Here is a 20,688-nt window from a genome sequence, read left to right as displayed (position 1 = left end):
GACAGAAGGGGGATGGAGTGAGCAGTGGTCAGGGCCTCTGAGAAAGGGCGGTGCAGAAAAGATGTTCCCAAACTGTGGTCTGTGAAGAACTTGCTGGTGGCCTGCAGAAAGCTGGCTGGTCCCACGGTTCTGTCTCTCCTCCTTCATAGAATCATAGAATATCAGGGTTGGAAGGGACCTCAGGAGGTCATCTAGTCCAACCCCCTGCTCAAAGCAGGACCAATCCCCAACTAAACCATCCCAGTCAGGGCTTTGTCAAGCCTGACCTTAAAAACTTCTAAGGAAGGAGATTCTACCACCTCCCTAGGTAGCGCATTCCAGGGTTTCACCACCCTCCTAGTGAAAAAGTTTTTCCTAATATCCAACCTAAACCTCCCCCACTGCAACTTGAGACCATTACTCCTTGTTCTGTCCTCTTCTACCACTGAGAATAGTCTAGAACCATCCTCTCTGGAACCACCTCTCAGGTAGTTGAAAGCAGCTATCAAATCCCCCCTCATTCTTCTCTTCCGCAGACTAAACAATCCCAGTTCCCTCAGCCTCTCCTCATAAGTCATGTGTTCCAGACCCCTAATCATTTTTGTTGCCCTTCGCTGGACTCTCTCCAATTTATCCACATCCTTCTTGTAGTGTGGGGCCCAAAACTGGACACAGTACTCCAGATGAGGCCTCACCAATGTCGAATAGAGGGGGACGATCACGTCCCTCGATCTGCTCGCTATGCCCCTACTTATACATCCCAAAATGCCATTGGCCTTCTTGGCAACAAGGGCACACTGCTGACTCTCATCCAGCTTCTCGTCCACTGTCACTCCTAGGTCCTTTTCCGCAGAACTGCTGCCTAGCCATTCGGTCCCTAGTCCGTAGCTGTGCATTGGGTTCTTCCATCCTAAGTGCAGGACCCTGCACTTATCCTTATTGAACCTCATCAGATTTCTTTTGGCCCAATCCTCCAATTTGTCTAGGTCCCTCTGTATCCTATCCCTGCCCTCCAGCGTATCTACCACTCCTCCCAGTTTAGTATCATCCGCAAATTTGCTGAGAGTGCAATCCACACTATCCTCCAGATCATTTATGAAGATATTGAACAAAACCGGCCCCAGGACCGACCCCTGGGGCACTCCACTTGACACCAGCTGCCAATTAGACATGGAGCCATTGATCACTACCCGTTGAGCCCGACAATCTAGACAACTTTCTACCCACCTTATAGTGCATTCATCCAGCCCATACTTCTTTAACTTGCTGACAAGAATACTGTGGGAGACCGTGTCAAAAGCTTGCTAAAGTCAAGAAACAATACATCCACTGCTTTCCCTTCATCCACAGAACCAGTAATCTCATCATAGAAGGCGATTAGATTAGTCAGGCATGACCTTCCCTTGGTGAATCCATGCTGACTGTTCCTGATCACTTTCCTCTCATGTAAGTGCTTCAGGATTGATTCTTTGAGGACCTGCTCCATGATTTTTCCGGGGACTGAGGTGAGGCTGACTGGCCTGTAGTTCTCAGAATCCTCCTTCTTCCCTTTTTTAAAGATTGGCACTACATTAGCCTTTTTCCAGTCATCCGGGACTTCCCCCGTTCGCCACGAGTTTTCAAAGATAATGGCCAATGGCTCTGCAATCACAGCTGCCAATTCCTTTAGCACTCTTGGATGCAACTCATCCGGCCCCATGGACTTGTGCACGTCCAGCTTTTCTAAATAGTCCCTAACCACCTCTTTCTCCACAGAGGGCTGGCCATCTATTCCCCATGTTGTGATGCCCAGTGCAGCAGTCTGGGAGCTGACCTTGTTCGTGAAGACAGAGGCAAAAAAAGCATTGAGTACATTAGCTTTTTCCACATCCTCTGTCACTAGGTTGCCTTCCTCATTCATTAAGGGGCCAACACTTTCCTTGTCTTTCTTCTTGTTGCCAACATACCTGAAGAAACCCTTCTTGTTACTCTTGACATCTCTCGCTAGCTGCAGCTCCAGGTGCGATTTGGCCCTCCTGATTTCATTCCTACATGCCCAAGCAATATTTTTATACTCTTCCCTGGTCATATGTCCAACCTTCCACTTCTTGTAAGCTTCTTTTTTATGTTTAAGATCCGCTAGGATTTCACCGTTAAGCCAAGCTGGTCGCCTGCCATATTTACTATTCTTTCGACACATCGGGATGGTTTGTTTCCAGCTGAGAGAATTAGAACAAGTGAGAGGGAGAGAGGAAATGAAGACCAAAGGGAGACATTTTATGTGTTATTTTTTCATGAAGGCAATTCCTATAGGTACCCTTGGGGCATTAAGCGATCACAAATGGGACAGGAGGTAGGATCCACCCTACTTTGAATGGGAAGGGAGGTGTCCATGGGAACCTCTTGCTACTAAGATGTGGTCCATGCTATGCAAAAAATGTTTAAAAACCTGAATTAATGGTGTTTTTGCAAAATGTCAAGTTTAGCTCCACCCTTTGTTACTGTAGCTTCACTGTTTAAATTTATCCAGCTCAATACAACTGTAACGGAATCTTGGCAACAGCAATCATATAGAGCTTGTAGGTGCAATATTAAAAATGCAGCTACGTACAGAAGTCATGAGGCTAATTTCATATTTAGTGAGATGGGCTGCACTGATTGGCCCATGTATTTGTTTATTCAACATTTAAAAAGCAAAATAGGATTTACATTTGGGTGAGAATTAGTCTGCAGACTGCCAGGGGTTCATTTATCCCAAGCCACATGCATGGTCAGCAGTAACCTTGAGAAAGAACAAAAGGTCTGGTTTGGTCTATTCCACCCTAGCAAACAAGCTGTAACCCTGCCACCATATTTAAAATAAAATAACTAACATTTAAAAGTAGCACCAGACACAGATCAACAATTAGCAAAACAAGACTTTTAAATCTCAGGTGATGGTTATATTTTTCTGACTCTTTTTAAACACACATGCCAATGTTTTTGAACCTAGTTAGGCTTCTAAATCTGTATTTAGGCACCTAAATAGAAATGCTCTGATTTTCGGAGATACTGAGTACCCACAAACCCCACTGAACTCAATGGGGTGTGTTGGGGCACGGCCACTCTGAAAACAGGCCACTAACTATGAATTGGGAAGCTTAAATATAGACACCCATGTTTGAAAATGTTGGCCTTCTCGTACTTGTCAGTATGTATTGATTTTTGTTCTTTTGTTAAAATTTTGTTCTGGTCCTTACTCTACTCCCTGGCTCAAAATTGCAAAGGTGTAACTGAGGATAGAGTTTGGCCCATTGTATGTGTAACACCGACAGACCCCAGGAGTCAGCAGGTGGGATCGAAGCTGGGACCTCTGGAGCTTAGTAATGAGCCTCTACTGCAGGAGCTAAAAGCTAATGGCTATTAGCTAAGACTGTAGAGCAGACTCATTTTATCTATCTTCTCTCTCTGTAAGTGGTCTTGGTGCCACTAGATGGGACAGAACACCAAACCCGGGAGGTGTGTGGGTTACATATGTTCTGATGATTCTTGATGATGAAGCAGCTCATTTTGCACTAGAAAATAAACCTTAAAAACCCAACTTCTGTGCCCCTACAGCTTCCTCTCTTTGTGCCAATAACAAAGGGTTGGAGCAGTTGGAAGTCTAATAAGTGAAAAGTTTTTAGTTGAAAATGTTCTCTCTCACTAATGAAACTTCCATGAAAAACTCTTGACTTTTTTGGAATGTTTTTGTTTTTCACAAAATTTATGTTTGCAACATTTTTATCAAAACGAATAAGTAAAAGTTTTATTGGAATCATTATCAAAATAGTTACCGAAATGCAGCAAATTTTGGTAACAATGTTAAGAAAAGTTTGGTTTAGAAAATAATGTTGATTAAAAAATTTCAGAAAGAATTCCAAGGGACAAAATATGTGTCCTTTTCCGACCTGAGAAGTGGGGAGAAAAACATTTTTTCCCCAAAACACTCTTCCTCCCCCCCAGTTTCTCAACCAGTTGTACTTCCTAGTAGGGCTCATGTTTGGGGTTGGTGGCTGGTGTAAAGCTGGGTGTAGGCTTGCAGACAGGGAGTAGCCATGGGCCAAATTTAGGATTGGGAATCTTGGATGTTTTGGGGCTAGGTTTAGGACCAGCTTTTGGGCCCAGTTACCATTAGGTCTGGATGATAGCTCTGTGCTAGTGTTAGGATTGGTTACTAGGTCTCAAGCTAGGGTGAGGGTCAGGACTGGGAAGAGGTAACAGGATAGGGTTAGGGCTGGGCACATTTGCCAGCTCTGGGCTAGAGCTGGTTGAAATCCTGCCCCCAAAATGGTTTTTTGAAAAATGAAATGTGACTTCTTTCTAAATGAATTTTTTCACACAATGCTTGAGTTCCTTGAAACCTTTTGTTCAATCAAAACCAGGTTTTTCAGGGGGAGGGGAGGTGAGGGAGGGAGCGGCGGTAACCACTTTGTATAGAAAACATTATCAAATTGTGGGGAAATTAGTCCACTTCAGTCCCTGGGAAATGGAAATACCTCAAAACTTTGAAAATTCTTATTTTTCAGCCAGCTGTATAACAGATGTTGTGGTAAATAGCCTTCACCATTCTACTACATCCTTTATGTTACATCCTATAGAAATGTTAAGACCAACAATTAAGTAACCCTTCTGACTGAGAGAGTCTGAAATTGGCCTTGCATTCTTACATGCTTTTTATATGGAATAAGTATTTTGAATTAACTACAGCAATCTTTAATCACATCTACAGTCAGTAATAGTGTTGGCATCAAATCTTTATCCATCACATACAGATACTCAGATGAGTATTAGGATTTTGTATTCTCTACCATCCCTTCCTTCCCTAGCCTTGCCTTGCCTCGCCTCCCCCACTCTCTCAAAAACAAATAAATTCAAACCTTTAACAAGCCAAAGAAACAAGTGGTCAATAAACCTTTTTAATGTGTGAGGTGGCCCATGTCAGAAGTGTGGGAGTTCAGAAAGCCACAGGCTCTTTGAAAACTCATCCTCATCCCTTTTCTGCTGAGATCAACAAGCCGCATTTATTCAGTAGAATATTACTGACCTTTTGTTCTGGAGCCGTCATTAAAGCAAGATGATTTCCATAGGCGGAGTCAAGTACCATTGCTACTACAATATAGTAGCCAAAGAAGCACTAATAAAGTATGAGAAAGTAGCTGAGGAAAATCATGGTTGAGCAGCTTCAAATTTTTCATTAAATGCCTGCTTCCCTCCCCACCGGGATATAAACCTTCCAAACAAGATCAGTCCACTTACTAAATAACCTTAATGTCAGAAATACCTAATAAATGGTTTAAATAAACCAGTTCATATGCCATGTCAGCAAAGAGATTCAGAGGATGACTGAAAATCTATTTTATCCCATGCCATTGAGCCTCTTTAATATCCTATGATATGTAATTGCAGGTTGGATGTAACTGGTATACTAGGGTAATGGGAGAGTGGAGTAAATCCTGGAGCTGCTTGATTCAACACAGAGCATTAGATACTAGGCCCTGTAATCTCTGCACATGGCATTCTCCTGTTAAATAAGAGGATGATGGCAATTTGCTCCACCTGGTCCTAGTGCAAATTAAAAACAAGAGAGCAAAGCACTTGAGCGTGTGCATAACTTCAAGCCCACCCTTAAGAACTCTGCTAGAGCAGGTCCTATATGTGGCCTTCAGGCCCTGGCAGTCTGTAAGTGTGGCCTCAGTAGGCAAAGTTGGAGTGCTCTGTTGTATTCAGGTAGATCATTTTGAGGTTTGTTTGGTGTGATATGGTGGTTTTGTGTGTGTGTGTGTAAATGTTTAAAGGCAGTCAAAGTAGCTACAGACAATATCCTTTCTGGTGATTTCAGGTCCAACTAGAAGTGCATACTCACCCACGGGTGCCTAGTGATGCAGTTCCTAGAGTAACTTAGTTTTGTTGTCTTAATAAAGTGAAAATTCATGCTTGTTCATTCAAACCAGTGTCCTCTGCTGCTTAGTGATGGAACCTTCTTCCTGATTAATTGGATACTTAAAACATGAGTATCCTAAACACTGCCCTGCTCCTTCTCCCATCATTTACATGGTATTTTATTTAGTTATATAGTGCCTTTAATCCTGGGCGGTGGCTGCAAAGGAAACACAGTAACCAGCCCCAGAAAGACAAAAAAAACAACTAAAACGTCACTATTAGTAGTCCCAGTACAAATGCAACATTAGCCGTCATTAAAGGAGGTAGGTAGGGAATGTCATTGCCCTAAGGATGTAACAGAGCAAAACTCCCATTTGCTTCTGTGTGGCTAGGATTTCATATTTAACGTGCAGGGCAGATTTAAAATGATGGAGTGAACAAGAAAAGTGAGGGGGAATGAACAGGAAAGTATTTCCCTAAAGCATCCCCTAGAGGAGGAGTGGAAGTGTGAAAACACTTCTTATTTAGAGACTACAGCAGATGAATGAATTGCAGTGAGAAGAATTTGAGAAGCTGAATGAAATCAACACTTAGGGAGGTGACAAGAGAGGAGGTGCAGTCAGGTGACAAGGTTGAAGGGAATGGTAAGAATTTTAAAGTGGCAATGAAGAGAGCTGAAGGAAAGAGAAAATGTGAGTAACAGGACAAAGGCAAGTGCGCTGTGTGATTGGAGCGCAGAGAGGTGGATTGGTATCAAATTCAGTGGCATAAATAACTATTCAAAGTCAAAGGAAGCTCTAGCAAGTTTTGTGACTAGAGCTGGAGCAAATAATGAAAACTGTTGTTCACAAATGTGTTGGTGTCTTCTTAATAAAGACAGGTTTCAGAGTAGCAGCCGTGTTAGTCTGTATTCGCAAAAAGAAAAGGAGGACTTGTGGCACCTTTAACAAATTTATTTGAGCATAAGCTTTCGTGAGCTACAGCTCCCTTCATCGGATGCATTCAGTGGAAAATACAGTGGGGAGATTTTATATACACAGAGAACATGAAACAATGGGTGTTACCATACACACTGTAACCACTCTGGTTACAGTGTGTATGGTAACACCCATTGTTTCATGTTCTCTGTGTATATCAATCTCCCCACTGTATTTTCCACTGAATGCATCCGATGAAGGGAGCTGTAGCTCACGAAAGCTTATGCTCAAATAAATTGGTTAGTCTCTAAGGTGCCACAAGTCCTCCTTTTCTTTTCTCAATAAAGCTTCACTTTCAGTGTGTTTGCAGCACTTTCCTGTTCATTTTCTAGAAGGAAGATTTTGCTCTCACCAGTGCTGGGAGAAAGTGAATTTGGGGCTGAAGCATAATTAGTTTATTATTTTATTTAATTGTATTTCTATAGAGTCAGCCCCAGTTGTAGACCAGGACCCCATTATAGAGGTTGACTCATCCAAAAGGGGAAAAGAAATAATACCATGTCACTTCAAAAGGTATACTTGTAGGAGACATGTAATTAATTTATGGGCTGAAAAAACATTTGCCAAACAGCTTTGCACAGCAAAGACATCTGTTTTAAAAAATGCAGTCTCTTGGCAGATGATATGCACGTGCAAAAATGGCTTAATGTGCTACACAATTTGTTCACTGGGAATTGCTCACACAGTGTGAGCTTGTTATTCCTGTTAGCTGCTGTCCTGCTGACTATATTCTGTGTAACCTATTGTAGGGTGACTTGATTGGCAGTACTGCAGGGAGAGATGTGGGTGGTGGAGGTGGTTCACGAGGGGCTGGGGGTTGGTTGTTTTGTTAAAAGGCTGTTTGTACCATTCCTGCAGCTTTATAGGCAGCTACTCTGTGTTGCGTTTGAATATGATAGAGACAGGAGTCTCCGCTAACACCTAGAGAGAGCTTTATATTTTCAAGGCACTTGATTAACATTTTAAATAACACCACTGGGAGGTGGGTATGTATAATTTCCGTTGTACAGATAAGGAAACTGAGGCACGGCTCATAAGTGTGTGTCTACACAGCCCGTGGAAGCGAGCCTCCCAGCCTGCTTGACAGACTCAGGCTGGCAGAAGTGGCACTAGTGCTCTAAAAATAGCTGTATTAACAGCACTTGGAAGTAGCAGGAGCTCTGAAGCCTACGTAGAGGGGTGGGCTTCAGAGCCCGAGCTCCAGCCCAAGCCACAACTGCACAGCTCTGCCTATACTGTTATTTATCATGCGCTAGCACAGGACCTGAGTCTGTCAACCTGGGCAGGGAGATTCTCTTCCATGGGCTGGGTAGATATAGCGTAAGTGACTTGCTCAAGGACATATAGTCAGTGGCAGAGCTTTGGAGAGAATCAGAGAAGTTCCTGGCTTTCAGCCTCAAGCTCAGTTCACTAGACACAGCTGCCTCAACCTTGCTGGTGATTGGATAAAAAAAAGTTCATTACCATGGTGACTGTTGGTACTTCATTTATTATTAATTTATCAATTTATTTATTTGTTATTTAGTCTACCTGGGAGATTAAAATAGAATTAATTATGCCTATCTCTCACGCTTCCTCCCCATCCCTACCCCTTTGAAAATGGGAGACATTAACATGTGCTCTATGTGCACTGGGCTCTGATGTTAGAAATCATAGAACCATATGGTTAGAAGGGACCACAGGGATCATCTAGATCTAGCCCCCTGCCAAGATGCAGGATTTGTTGTGCCTAAATCATCCAAGACAGATGGCTATCCCCACCCAGCCTCCTTTTGCAAACCTCCAGCGAAGGAGATTCTATGACTTCTCTAGGCATCTGTGCCATTGTCCTACTGTTCTTACAGCTAGGAAGTTTTTCCTGAGATTCAATCTAAATCTGCTGTGCTGTAGTTTGAACCCACTGCCTCTTGTCTTGCCAGCTGTGGCAAGAGAGAACAATTTTTCTCCATCTTTTTCCTGGCCTTTCAAGTATCTGAAGCCTGCTATAATATCCCCCCTTAACCTCCTCTTATCCAAACTAAACATACCCAGCCTTTGCTCATACGGCTTTCATTCCATCCCTTTGATCATCTTTGTTGCTCGCCTCTGGATCCTTTCCATGATCTCTACAGCTTTTCTATATAGCGATGGCCAAAATAGGACACAACACTCCAGCTGAGGCCTAACCAGGGCTGAGTAGACCAGTACTATCACCTCCCATGACTTGCATGCTATGCCTCTGTTAATGCAACCTAAAATTGCATTTGCTATTTTTGCAACAGCATCACATTGCTGACTCATGTTTAGGTTGTGATCCACCACAACTCCCAGATCCTTTTCAGCAGTGCAGTTATCTGCCATTTTGTATTTGTGCATTTGGTTTTTCTTCTCTAAGTGTAGCACCTCGTGTAGGCAGGGTGGTGTGAAGCTGTATCACAATGTACACTGAGTAGTGAACAGTAGTGAAAAGAATTAAACTATGGGTTCTCTGGTGCTTATTTTAACAGATATGGAACCTCCTAGAATCCAGTGCCCAAGTGTGAAGGAGAAAACAGCTGAGCCAAACAAGCTGACAGCCCGAGTGTTCTGGGAAACCCCTGAAGGAAGAGACACTGCTGATGGTATTTTGACAGAGTAGGTGAAACTGTGTCTACTGTATTATTGTACTAAGGTCACTTGTTTTGCCCTTTCCTGGACCCCCTTTCACTGATCTAGGTGATATGCTTGGTCAACATCCTTCCCCACCAGTTCTGTGAAGGAGTGAGCACTTGCTGTTGGATCTGTGTGACCCTTCAAATTATAATGCAGGCTTAGCTGAAAAAAAAAATCTGACATCTCAGACACCAAGGTAGATCATTCAGGAGTTGGCATATAAATAGCCAGCAGACTGTTTTAAAGCTGATGAGATACATTAGCATTTTTGCCCACATCTGTGTTGCAATAAATAGATTTCCAAAGGGCCTTTTATGGCTCTGTGCTCTCCTAGGGGCAACACTTTGCATATGGGGCAGCACCTCTTAGGTATACTAAAAGTGAGAGAACAGTACTACATGAGGAGAACTGTGACCATGTTAAAATAAACAAAGCCATTGTGTGCTAATAACAAACTTATATGCATCTCTAAGGTTTCACATAATATAGCATAGTTACTATGATACTGAGTTCTTCAGTATGTTACTTTTCAAATGACACCATCAACTTGAAATCTATAATATTAAAAAAGGAGTTAAATGTAGTTTTAGGTACTACGTTTGCTTTGGGGACCCCTGCCAATTCCTGTAATTTTACTATCACATTTTCCCTCTCCTCCCTGACCCCCAGTGTTTTGCTCTTGCCTGTTAAGATGTTAAAGACCCATACAAACAATAGGGGAAACTTAATAATTTCTATGCTGATGGTGTCCTTTTTAATGGAAGCATTGTCTGCCACTTCCACTGATTCAAGATGGGCATGATCAAAATACTTGAATGATGAGAATATGGAAAATCATTTATTTTACTGCAATAAGCTTAATCAATCCACCTATAAACTCACAGAAACTGTTAAAGGAATTGAATAGTTGAGAATATTGACTTCCAGTTCACTGAAAGGTAAAGACACTCAGAGCTTGAACTATTTAATGAGGACATTTGAAAGTACTAAAAAAGCACATGAAAAGAAACAAGCACAGGTCATTTTTATATATCAGAGTATAAGCTGGAGGAATTCATTAGATAAATAAAGGCTAGTGCTTGTGACTGCAAAAGAAGAACTGTGATGTTAAGAGACAGTAAAGAAGCTCTTATCATCCTAAATTAAGAACTTTGACTTATTTGTTGTTCGGTGTCAGAATGAGGAAATTACTAATAATGCCCCCTGCCCCCTACACAATCCCAGTGAAATGGTGTCAAATGATAAAAATAGGAGCTGTGTAATCCAATGTAATGGGACCAATAACTGTTCCAAATCCAGTGAGATAGCTATTATTCTATGGAAACTTTCTGTGAAGGGTATATGCATTTTCTGAATTTCTGTTGCCAACTCTTGTGATTTTACTGCAAATCTTGTGATATTTGCTGCCTTTCTTAAAGTCTCGGTTCCTGGAGCCGGATGAGTATGTGAGTATCTCAGTTTTTTCTCAATGAAAGTTTGTAGCCCTAATTATTGTAGAGAAATGTGACCTGAGTACACCCTAAAGGCTTTAAAACCAGAAAGTTAATAATGCCACCCTCCAAAATTTTCTAAAGAAATGGTAAGATTATTTTTAAGCCAGTCTCCTGACTTTGAAGCCTGACTCACGGTTTTTGACTGGTTGGGGTTAGCAATACTGTTTACTGTGCTGGTAAGATGGTTCAAGGTCTGATGAAACTAAGCTACCATCCAAGAACCCTGGATTCAGGAACCACCTTAAGCCCCATTTGTTCAGCTGGAAGCATAACATTCAGAGGCTCATTACCAATGGACTTGCCACATATACCAGGCTGCAGCACTTTCCTAACAGGTGATTAAGGAATGTTTATTCAGTCTCAAGACTTCTTGTCCTCTAAGCCCCAGACAGCAATTATCCACAATTTCTGCATATGGAGGGATGAGGGGGACTCTACTGAGGTAAAATTGTGGCCCTGAGTGGATTGAAGCTTCTTGAACCATGCTTAGTCTGGTCCTGGTCTATAAGTTTCTGCCTTGAGAGTTTAGAACTTTCTTGACATATGCTTTGGTTGGAAATGAGCAGCTGAGCTGAAGCCTGCAATGGGATGCCTGCCTTTCCTATCACAAAAAGAAAGATATTAAATCCTGATTCCTCCTACCCTTTTTTATGTATAATCTGGCACAGAGAGGTAACCTTATAAGCAGCACTCAAAGGGCATACTGCAGTGTTAACAGATGGCTTTTCAAAAACAAACAAACAATGAGAGAGACAAGATGGGTGAGGTAATATCTTTTAGTGGACCAACTTCTGTGGGTGAGAGAAACAAGCTATCAAGCTACACAGAGCACCGTGTAGGTTGAAGACTTATACCTTTCACCAACAGCAGTTGGTCCAATAAAAGATATTTCCTCACCCATCTTGTCTCTCTAATATCCTGGGCCAACAAGCAACAACAACAGTGCAAGCAAACAAATAGAGGTACTCTTCTAACCCTGACTGATGTTCAAATCCTGTACAGCCAACTGTCCTGCTATATAGAATGATGCTCGGTTGATCTAGATTCTCCATCCAGGTTTTTTTGTTTTCATGGAAAGATAAAAGGCATGAGTTTGTTTAACTGTGACATGAAATTTAAATAAATAAATACAATGCCATTGACAGTTGTCTTACAGCAATGCGAGTCACACTACCTTTGTCTACACTTAGCTGTAGGCAGTAGTGGATAACGTTGCTAGGAGTAGCCAGGCTACTGCGATTTTAGCTCTTAAATATTGTGGGCTCTGCCACGCATCCTCCTCTTGTTTTCTGTCACTCCACAAACTCTCAGCACAGCCAGGCAATCTGAACATTCCCCAGTGACAGAAGGGCTTTCTGTCCAAAGGTTGTTAATATTTTCCTACTGGAGAAACCCTGACTTAATTTCTGAACACCCAGTCTATTTTATTTCATTTTTTAGTGTGATTTTGAAAGGCCCATCCCCTGGCTCACATTTTTCAGAAGGTGACCACAAGATCCAATACATTGTGTACGACAGAGCAGAAAACAAAGGCACTTGCAAATTTCTTATTAAAGTCAGAGGTAAGAACAGTGTCTAATAGTGTAAACAAAACCAGTTAATACTTACTTAAGGATCCAGGTGACAGCCTGTGTGTGTGTGTGTGAGAGAGAGAGAGAGAAAGAGAGAGAACTGTTCCCACTGGAAGAATATTCTCTGTCTCATACAACTTGAAAGTGCCTGAATCACCAGAGGGAAGTTAGGGAGCCAGGGAACTGAGCTCTGGGGAGGGATCTAGGGGTCAGATGAGCAGTGGGGGTCTAGGAGACAGATAGTAGCTCTATTGACCAGCCCCTGTCCTCCAGCTCTGCTTCTCAAATCTTTGCTTCCTCCCCTGCCCATATTTCCCCTGTCCATTTCCTCCCATTATCCAGGACCTCCTGGGTCCATGCCTCCCTTAATATCTAGTCCCATAGTTGCTGACCAACAGATGAGTTGTAGCTCAGCAGAACTTCCTCAGAGCTGTACAGGGCTGCCATCTGACAAACTATAGGACATTTGTCAGGGAGAGCAGCTGCTTCTGTCACAGAGTTGGGAAAGCTGTGGGTTTCTGACAACCTGGGCTTCAACTGCCCCTCCCCTCCACAACCCTGTGTTACTAATATATAAACTAGCCTGTATGCATACATGATCCAGGAATCAATAGCTGAACATAAGTGCTGGGTTCGTATTTAAAAAAAGAAATAAGTGCTGGGTTCTCTTTGAAAGCTAATAATAAGCAGCGAGCCAGAATGTCACCTTAATATTAGTACAATATCATTTCATTAGTAGCCTGCTCCAGAGATGGGGAATTATTTGTTATTCTGTCTCTTTTTTGTATTTAAAGTTAGGCGCTGTGGTAAACTGAATGCCCCAGAAAATGGCTACATAAAATGTTCAGGTGATGGAGATAACTATGGTGCCACCTGTGAGTTTTCCTGCATTGGTGGATATGAGCTGCAGGGAAGCCCAGCCAGAGTGTGCCAGTACAATTTAGGCTGGTCAGGAACAGAGCCAACTTGTACACGTACGTGAGTACTTTCTTACCTCTTGAAAGGTCAGTGAAGGGGATTGCTTGTACTTTTTGCACAAAGGATTTCCCTATGGCACTGCACAAAGGTTCATGATTTATGTTTATGGCACAGATGCTGTCAGTTGTTCAAAGGTTGGCCCTGGGTGTGTATAGAATCAACCTGGATAGTTCTGCTAATGAATATACAAAATACAACTGTAGCATTTTTCACAAGTCTCTTTGAAGCAGCATATTGTGTATTGGAGAGGACAGAGACAAGCTCTGCTGTTAATTACCTGAAAGCTTCTTATTCCCCTCGCATCAGTTCTATCACCTCTTTTCACATCTCTTTGTAAGTTTGACTCGCTCTTCTTTTTCTTCCACCGGTATCAGTGGGTACAGATTATCTTACTCTGGCTTTTGAGTTTTCTTTATTTCTCCTCTAGTTCTCGTTCCCTAGTGCTCTTTAGATACCAGTTCTTTGCTGATAAAATTGATTATCCATGCACATTTGACTGCTGAAGGCCCTACATTCTACTACTGACGCTGAGTCCAGGCAGATCTTACAAAGTGGATCCCACTTGGCATCTGGAATAGGTGGTGATTTTTACTGGATTGAGAGTGGGAAGGTAAAGCCACATTTTATTTTTTTTTATCCATTAGAAATAACAAGTGCAACATTTTCCCCGTTCCTCTTCCCACACATCCTTTGCCTCTTTTTGCAACTTTATCCTTGGATGAGAATAGTGCCTTACAATTATATAGTACCTTTACCCTCAAAGCTCTTTACAGACTTCGCATTCTGGGATCGTTACAGACAGCACGAAAGCAGAACATAGCAGCAACTCTTTAACTGCACCCAGCAACCGTTTTTTAAAAAGGGAATAGAAAATAAACTGGTGACCAGTTGAAACCACGTTAACTACAGAGGGTAGTGACTTAGGCACGTAACTTAGACACCAGAGTTACTCATGCACGAGTGAAAATTTCGTCCAAAATCATGAAATCTGAGAGCTTTAAAAAGCATTCTGCATAGTGCTTTCCTGGCTTAGGGGCAAAATTTCTCCATTACTGCTTCAGGGAATATAATGAATAATAGATTCCAAAAGACTCTTTCAGATCATAGAATCATAGAATATCAGGGTTGGAAGGGACCTCAGGAGGTCATCTAGTCCAACCCCCTGCTCAAAGCAGGACCAATCCCCAATTAAATCATCCCAGCCAGGGCTTTGTCAAGCCTGACCTTAAAAACTTCTAAGGAAGGAGATTCTACCACCTTCCTAGGTAACGCATTCCAGTGTTTCACCATCCTCCTAGTGAAAAAGTTTTTCCTAATATCCAACCTAAACCTCCCCCACTGCAACTTGAGACCATTACTCCTTGTCCTGTCCTCTTCTACCACTGAGAATAGTCTAGAACCATCCTCTCTGGAACCACCTCTCAGGTAGTTGAAAGCAGCTATCAAATCCCCCCTCATTCTTCTCTTCTGCAGACTAAACAATCCCAGTTCCCTCAGCCTCTCCTCATAAGTCATGTGTTCCAGTCCTCTAATCATTTTTGTTGCCCTTCGCTGGACTCTCTCCAATTTATCCACATCCTTCTTGTAGTTTGGGGCCCAAAACTGGACACAGCACTCCAGATGAGGCCTCACCAATGTCGATCAGTTCTGTTTAAGCTATAGAAACGTGCCCAGCATTGTGCCATCCTCAGTATTAACTCGTGTTTTAAAAACTAAGGGAGAAGTATCTTCAGAGAATCCCCAAAATTAGATCATGTTCTCCAACGTTTTGTCCAGGCCTAATTTGGAATCCCTCAAGCAATCAGGATTCCACTATTCTCCAAACAAAACTAGTCTATGCTCTGAGAGACCTTTGCCAGCCGGGAAAAACATGCCTCCTGCTCATCCAAAATTGTTTCCCTCCATGATGTCGTGCCTCTGTATACAACTCAAAACTGCACTGGTTATTTTTGTTATCATATCACTTTGCAAATGCAGATCTAGTCTGCTGTTCCTTACCTCCCCTCACTCTGTGTGAGCATGACTGTTTCCTGGTTTCTATTCTTATTGTAGGTCTGTGTTTCATGTCTTTTTTTATCTAGATGTATTGCCTTACATTTTTCCAAGCTGATTCTTATTTTCTGTCCATAATTCGAATCTCTCTAGATCCCATTACATTGGTTCATGCTAGCACGGGTTAGTGGCATCTCTAAATTCATTAATGTGCTACTTACATGTCCTCTTCCAGATTGTTACTGAGGAAGCTGTTAAATATGATAGACTCTTGTGCCAACTCCGGCAGCCATCCCCTGCTGAGGGGCATTAAAAACCTTTACCCGCCAATTAGATACCTTTCCATCCATAATTACCGTTATTTATGGTCCTTCTGACAGTTTTCAGGTCATTTTTTCAGTGATTTCAGTCATTTCAGGTCAGGTTTTCAGTGCTCGTTAGCCAAGCTGATTGGCTCTAATTTGGCACATATATTCTCTGACTGTTTCAAATGCTAAATACTAAAAGCTAAAGTTTATTACACCTACCACTTTTCCACTCATTTTCTTACTCTAAAACAACCCCCCCTTACCAACGTAGTTCCTCTTACAAGACTTCCCCTGCCCCCCAATAAATCCATGGTCCATTTCCTGTCCCGATGTTTAGGAGGTATTTTCTCTTAGCCTTGGCTCCATTATTGTACTCATGATAGAAGCTGGACCTCAGGTGCAGTGATTGTCAGGTTCACTCTTCCTTCCCTACAGTTCTTTTTGTGTAGAGAGGGAGCACTATATGCTACTTCAGTTTACTGAGGAACCCGATCTTGCTCATTGCTGTAAAAACTAAACAAAGCTTTCACCACGTTTGGGTGTCACTAAAGCTGTGTCTGCACTTGGAGCCATACTTGTGCTAGCTCTCATCCAGCTAGGAAGCTAAAAATAGCCACGTAGCCATGGCAGCCCAGGCAGCGGTGAGCAGCAGCACGGGGTAGTGGGTCCAGGTGGGTTTGTAGTTGGGGGCAGCTAGGCCCTATTCACTGCTGCCCGTGCTGCTATTTTGAGAGCACCAGCTCAATGAGAGCGAGTACAAGTAGGTCTGTTCGAGCTGCAAATCACACCCCCAGCTCCAAGCTTAGACAAAGCCTTAGAGAGAGAGAGAGAGGGACTGCTTGAAATCCTGGCCCTACTGCAGCCTATGGCAAAACTCCCATTGAATTCAGTGGGACCAGGATTGCACCTTTTGATCTGGGCCCTTTAACATGGATACCCAGCTCCTGCATACCTCTCGGGGCATGCATGTCCAGCTGCTGGCTGCTGAAGTCTGAAAAGGGTCTGTTTCTGGGAGCTCCACGGCTTTTGTTTTTTAATTCCAGCTATGAATATTAACGTTGCTGTGAGAACTGCAGCGGCCCTCTTGGATCAGTTTTATGAGAAACGGAGACTACTAATTATATCAGCTCCTACTGCCGCCAATTTTTTCTACAGGTTGCAATTGGGAATGCTACAGGTAAGACATGGTCGTTTTTTCCAGGATTTTTTTTTAAACTCGAGAGCCAGATCCTCAATTGATGTAAATCGGTCAGTCTTCATTGATTCGCCCTCTCCCTGCAGTGGAGCTATGCCAATTTACAGCACTGAGGATCTGGCCCAAGAGCTGCTAGTTTTGTAGTAAACATGTTTGCAAGGCTCTGAAATATCATCAGTTTCAACATTGCTCCAAAGTGGACCGCTCTAATTCACTTTACTCATGGGTATAGTCTAGTTCAATGGGGTAAATGAACCAAACACTGGCCTTCACATGGCTCTAGTTTGACCCTATTCTGTCTTCCCAAGAGAAATTAATGTTGTGCTCATTACCAGCTAATACCAGCATCACCATCCAATTCTTAGCGAACCCCTGAAGGATTTTAAAGAAACCTGCAGTCATTCTTGCTGGTAAACTGTTCATCCATGTCAAGCTTGTGTTGGCTGTCTGCACAAGTAACTAATACACCAGTAACCAAAGGAGCACAGAATCCAAATTAATCATCAGCAAAAGAATTGTTTTCTCGCTGGTCCTGAATGTAGCCTCAATGTGGTCCTGTTTCTAGGACTTGTGGAAAGCGCTCCAAATTATTTAGTATAAACTCTAATAGTATTTTTTCTCAAGGTAAACTAAGATCAGTCTTTATAGAAGAGACTATGGTGTTTGCTCCAAAAACATGGAATGATGACAACAGTCTTAGTTATTCCAATTGAAATTAATGGGACTTAGGAGCCTAAATACCTTTGTGAATCCCACCCTCGGGGCTTATCAGTTTATCTAACTGTAAACTTTACTCGGGCTGTTGTCAGAGTTAGCGACATGCAAGAGGGATGCACAAGTGCCCAGAAGAGAGTGAGATTGTTTGCCAGCCCAGCTGGGAATAGAGCCAGCACCGCATGATTGGTGGCCGTGAGGACTGTAAATTTACTGCCTGCCACCACTGGAACAAAATTCAGCTGTGATGATTATGTGTCGCTTGCAAATCTGGACTCCTGATCTTACTCTGATTTTCCCCCGTAGATACCAGAAGCCAGTTGTGTAATGTCAAAAAAAAAATTTTTTTTGTAATGTGTGTTTTATTTTTGAAACAAGAGTGGCTTGACCGGTTAATACAACCAAACTCTCAATTCCTGGGTGACTTTTTTACCAGGTAAAATTTAAGTGGTGCAATCCTTTTTTCCCCCCTGCTCTCCGTGATCCTCAGACACTTTGGCATCAGAGAACACTTTTCTATAGCAGGCTCACATTTCACATTCTTTGTTTGGGTGCCAGATTAAAGTGCTGGCACCATTTTTAATAGACTGGCATCATTTCAGTTCGTTACCAAGACATCTACATTGTACTTTGGTGGTCTGTTTTTTTTTTTTTTTTTTTTAATAATCAGCTAAAAATCCAGTACTATAGCAGAACTGCTGCCTTCACGACTCCAGAAAACATTCTCAGGTTCCCACTGCTGACTTAAAATAAGAAAGTATTTAGAGAGAGCAAAGATTTTGAGCTCTGTATAGAATATCACCTTATTGTGCATTTAATGTAAACAACTGTTATAATCAAATCCAAGCCCGATGCATGTTCCTGGTTTTTTCTCTTGACCCCTTTAGCCAGAGCAGTGTGGTTTGGACCTCCGGCACGTGACAGTGATCGAATTGGTTGGTGTCTTTCCAGCACAGCTAGGAAGAATAGGAGTAAAGATGCTGCCTCCAGCACTTGCTTTGCAACTCAGGTAAAAGGGAAAGTCTCGCCACCAGTCCGTTGCACCTCAGCCGCGGGGGGGCGTGATGTCGTCCTTTTTTTCATTTCTTGGATCCTTTTTATAGTAGAACCTTGTTGATCCCAGTATAACATCCGCAGTGAAATGCAGTTGTGTGAAGAGGCTCTAACAATACACATCAGTGACTTATTTCCAAGAATGAATTTTATAGAGACAGGGTGATGCTGAAGGATATCGGGGCGGGGAGGGGAAGGGGGTTTGCTATCTGGTTTTTAAAACTATTGGCTGCACAGCTAAGCCTCAGAGTTTCTTTGGTCCTGATTGTGCGCTAGCTGCCACACCGTCACGGTGAGCTGGTCTTTGCTCGGTGTAAAAGGAATGTCTACCAAACGCACAGATGAACCAGCACTTCACCCTGTTGCCTATTGAAACACGCTGTGAGCATTGGACTCTCTCCGCGTTCTCAGGGTTGTTGCCACTTGTGGTAACTAGGTGGTTTGAGCAGCCAGGAAGACTCTTCCCACCTCACGTTCTCCTGCTAGCGGACTCCTCCCAGAAGCAGTTATGTCGCCAGTGCGCCACTAGTCCTTTTCAGCCGCACCAGCCTACAACGTAGAGCAAAGCAGCGCGTATGTTTGTACTGCGCCTGGCCCAGCGCTGGGGGCCTGCAGTGCTACTTCCTAGTCTACAGAATAGAAGTGTTTGCTTTCCCCTTTCGTTCACAAATCCCATTGAAAATTAACTTGGTGGGAGGGTCGCACTCAAGCAGCCGTCACAGTCTGCCCCTCTCTCCCCCTCCCAGCCCTGGTTCTCTCTGCTGCTCTTTCAGGCAATTGTAGGGTGACGTACGTCCCAAAGGGAAAACAGAACACCCCTGTGGGGCTGCGCAGAGCCGCTTGCTCGAGGCCACCCCCCACCCATCCCACCTCCCTGCGCAGGGCTGGCCTGACGCACTTCCCTTAGCCCTGCATGCGCTTGTTGCTCCTTGTCTGAGCCCTACCGCCCCCAGCATGGGGCTGGCAGTGCCGCTCCCCCCTTCACACATTCCTCCGTACCCTACTTTTTTGACCAAAGCAGGCACTTGTCCCGTTTGCTCTTGCCAACAGATCAAGCTGGCGAGAGCAAAAGGGACAAGTGTCCACTTCTGCCAAAAAAAAAGTTGGGACAGGGCTTAAAAAGGGGCATGGCCTGGGCAAAACGGGATGTCTGGTCACCCGAGACACTGAAGCCTTTATTAAAGGCTGAACGAGGAAGCCCTGTATCAGCACCCAGCCCAGCCGAACCAGCCCCGCTGCCTGTGTAGTGCTGCTGAACACCGCAGCCAGGCTAGGCGTGGTTTCCCTTTGAAGTCCCACTTCGACTCTGTCCTGCTGTCCCGCTTTTCACTACTGTGTTAGACATTCAAGAGCCTTATGGTAATAAGGCTGTTCAAAATCGGATTTCCTAATTTTTCAGGTTGTTGTTGCGCATCCCCCATTATAACTTCAATGTGGTGGTGATGGACAAGCACGGCATGGACAAAGAGCGTTACCCTTTCCCAGCTACACCGGCGCAGCTCTTTGCGCTCATTGACAGCTTCCCCTTGAGAAAAGAAGAGATGAAATTGCAAGCAGAAACTGGCCAGTCATGTACCTGATTCAGAAGCATGGCGTTTCCTCTGTTAGTGAATTATATGATCATCCCTAATCTCCCCCGTGGTGCTACACAAAGCATGGCTTTTTGAAATCACTGATGTACAGATTTTGTGTGTGTATTTTTAAGTCTATTTTATTGTGTAGCTTCTCTGCATATGACATATGCATGATGCTTTTTTGTACTTTCAGCCATCTTTAGAGAAATTTGTACTTAGTACTACTCCCCTTTGGAAACCCTTGTACAGCTGTTAAGGAATGTAGTCATGGCTCCAGGAATTATTTTGGACATTTCATGCAGTAAAGTTTCTTTCTTACTGTTTATAAATCTTTTATTAATAA

At 43.1% G+C, this 20,688-nt stretch overlaps 1 protein-coding gene across 1 annotated transcript in view; it reads left to right on the top strand.

The window, feature by feature from the left end:
- SRPX (sushi repeat containing protein X-linked) overlaps positions 1 to 20,351 on the top strand; it is a 71,312-nt gene extending 50,961 nt beyond the window's left edge. The window contains exons 5-10 of the mRNA XM_077807220.1: positions 9,323 to 9,449; positions 12,401 to 12,522; positions 13,326 to 13,505; positions 16,853 to 16,986; positions 18,606 to 18,727; positions 20,171 to 20,351. Of these exons, the coding sequence (XP_077663346.1) occupies positions 9,323 to 9,449; positions 12,401 to 12,522; positions 13,326 to 13,505; positions 16,853 to 16,986; positions 18,606 to 18,727; positions 20,171 to 20,351 (866 nt within the window). The remainder of the gene's footprint in view (positions 1 to 9,322; positions 9,450 to 12,400; positions 12,523 to 13,325; positions 13,506 to 16,852; positions 16,987 to 18,605; positions 18,728 to 20,170) is intronic.
- The last annotated feature ends 337 nt before the right edge of the window (positions 20,352 to 20,688 follow it).

The sequence above is a fragment of the Eretmochelys imbricata genome, chromosome 1 (genome assembly GCF_965152235.1).
Source record: "Eretmochelys imbricata isolate rEreImb1 chromosome 1, rEreImb1.hap1, whole genome shotgun sequence".
NCBI classification, from domain to species: domain Eukaryota; kingdom Metazoa; phylum Chordata; order Testudines; family Cheloniidae; genus Eretmochelys; species Eretmochelys imbricata.
The sequence above is the reverse complement of the archived record's forward strand: the minus strand, read 5'-3'. Positions and strand labels throughout refer to the sequence as shown.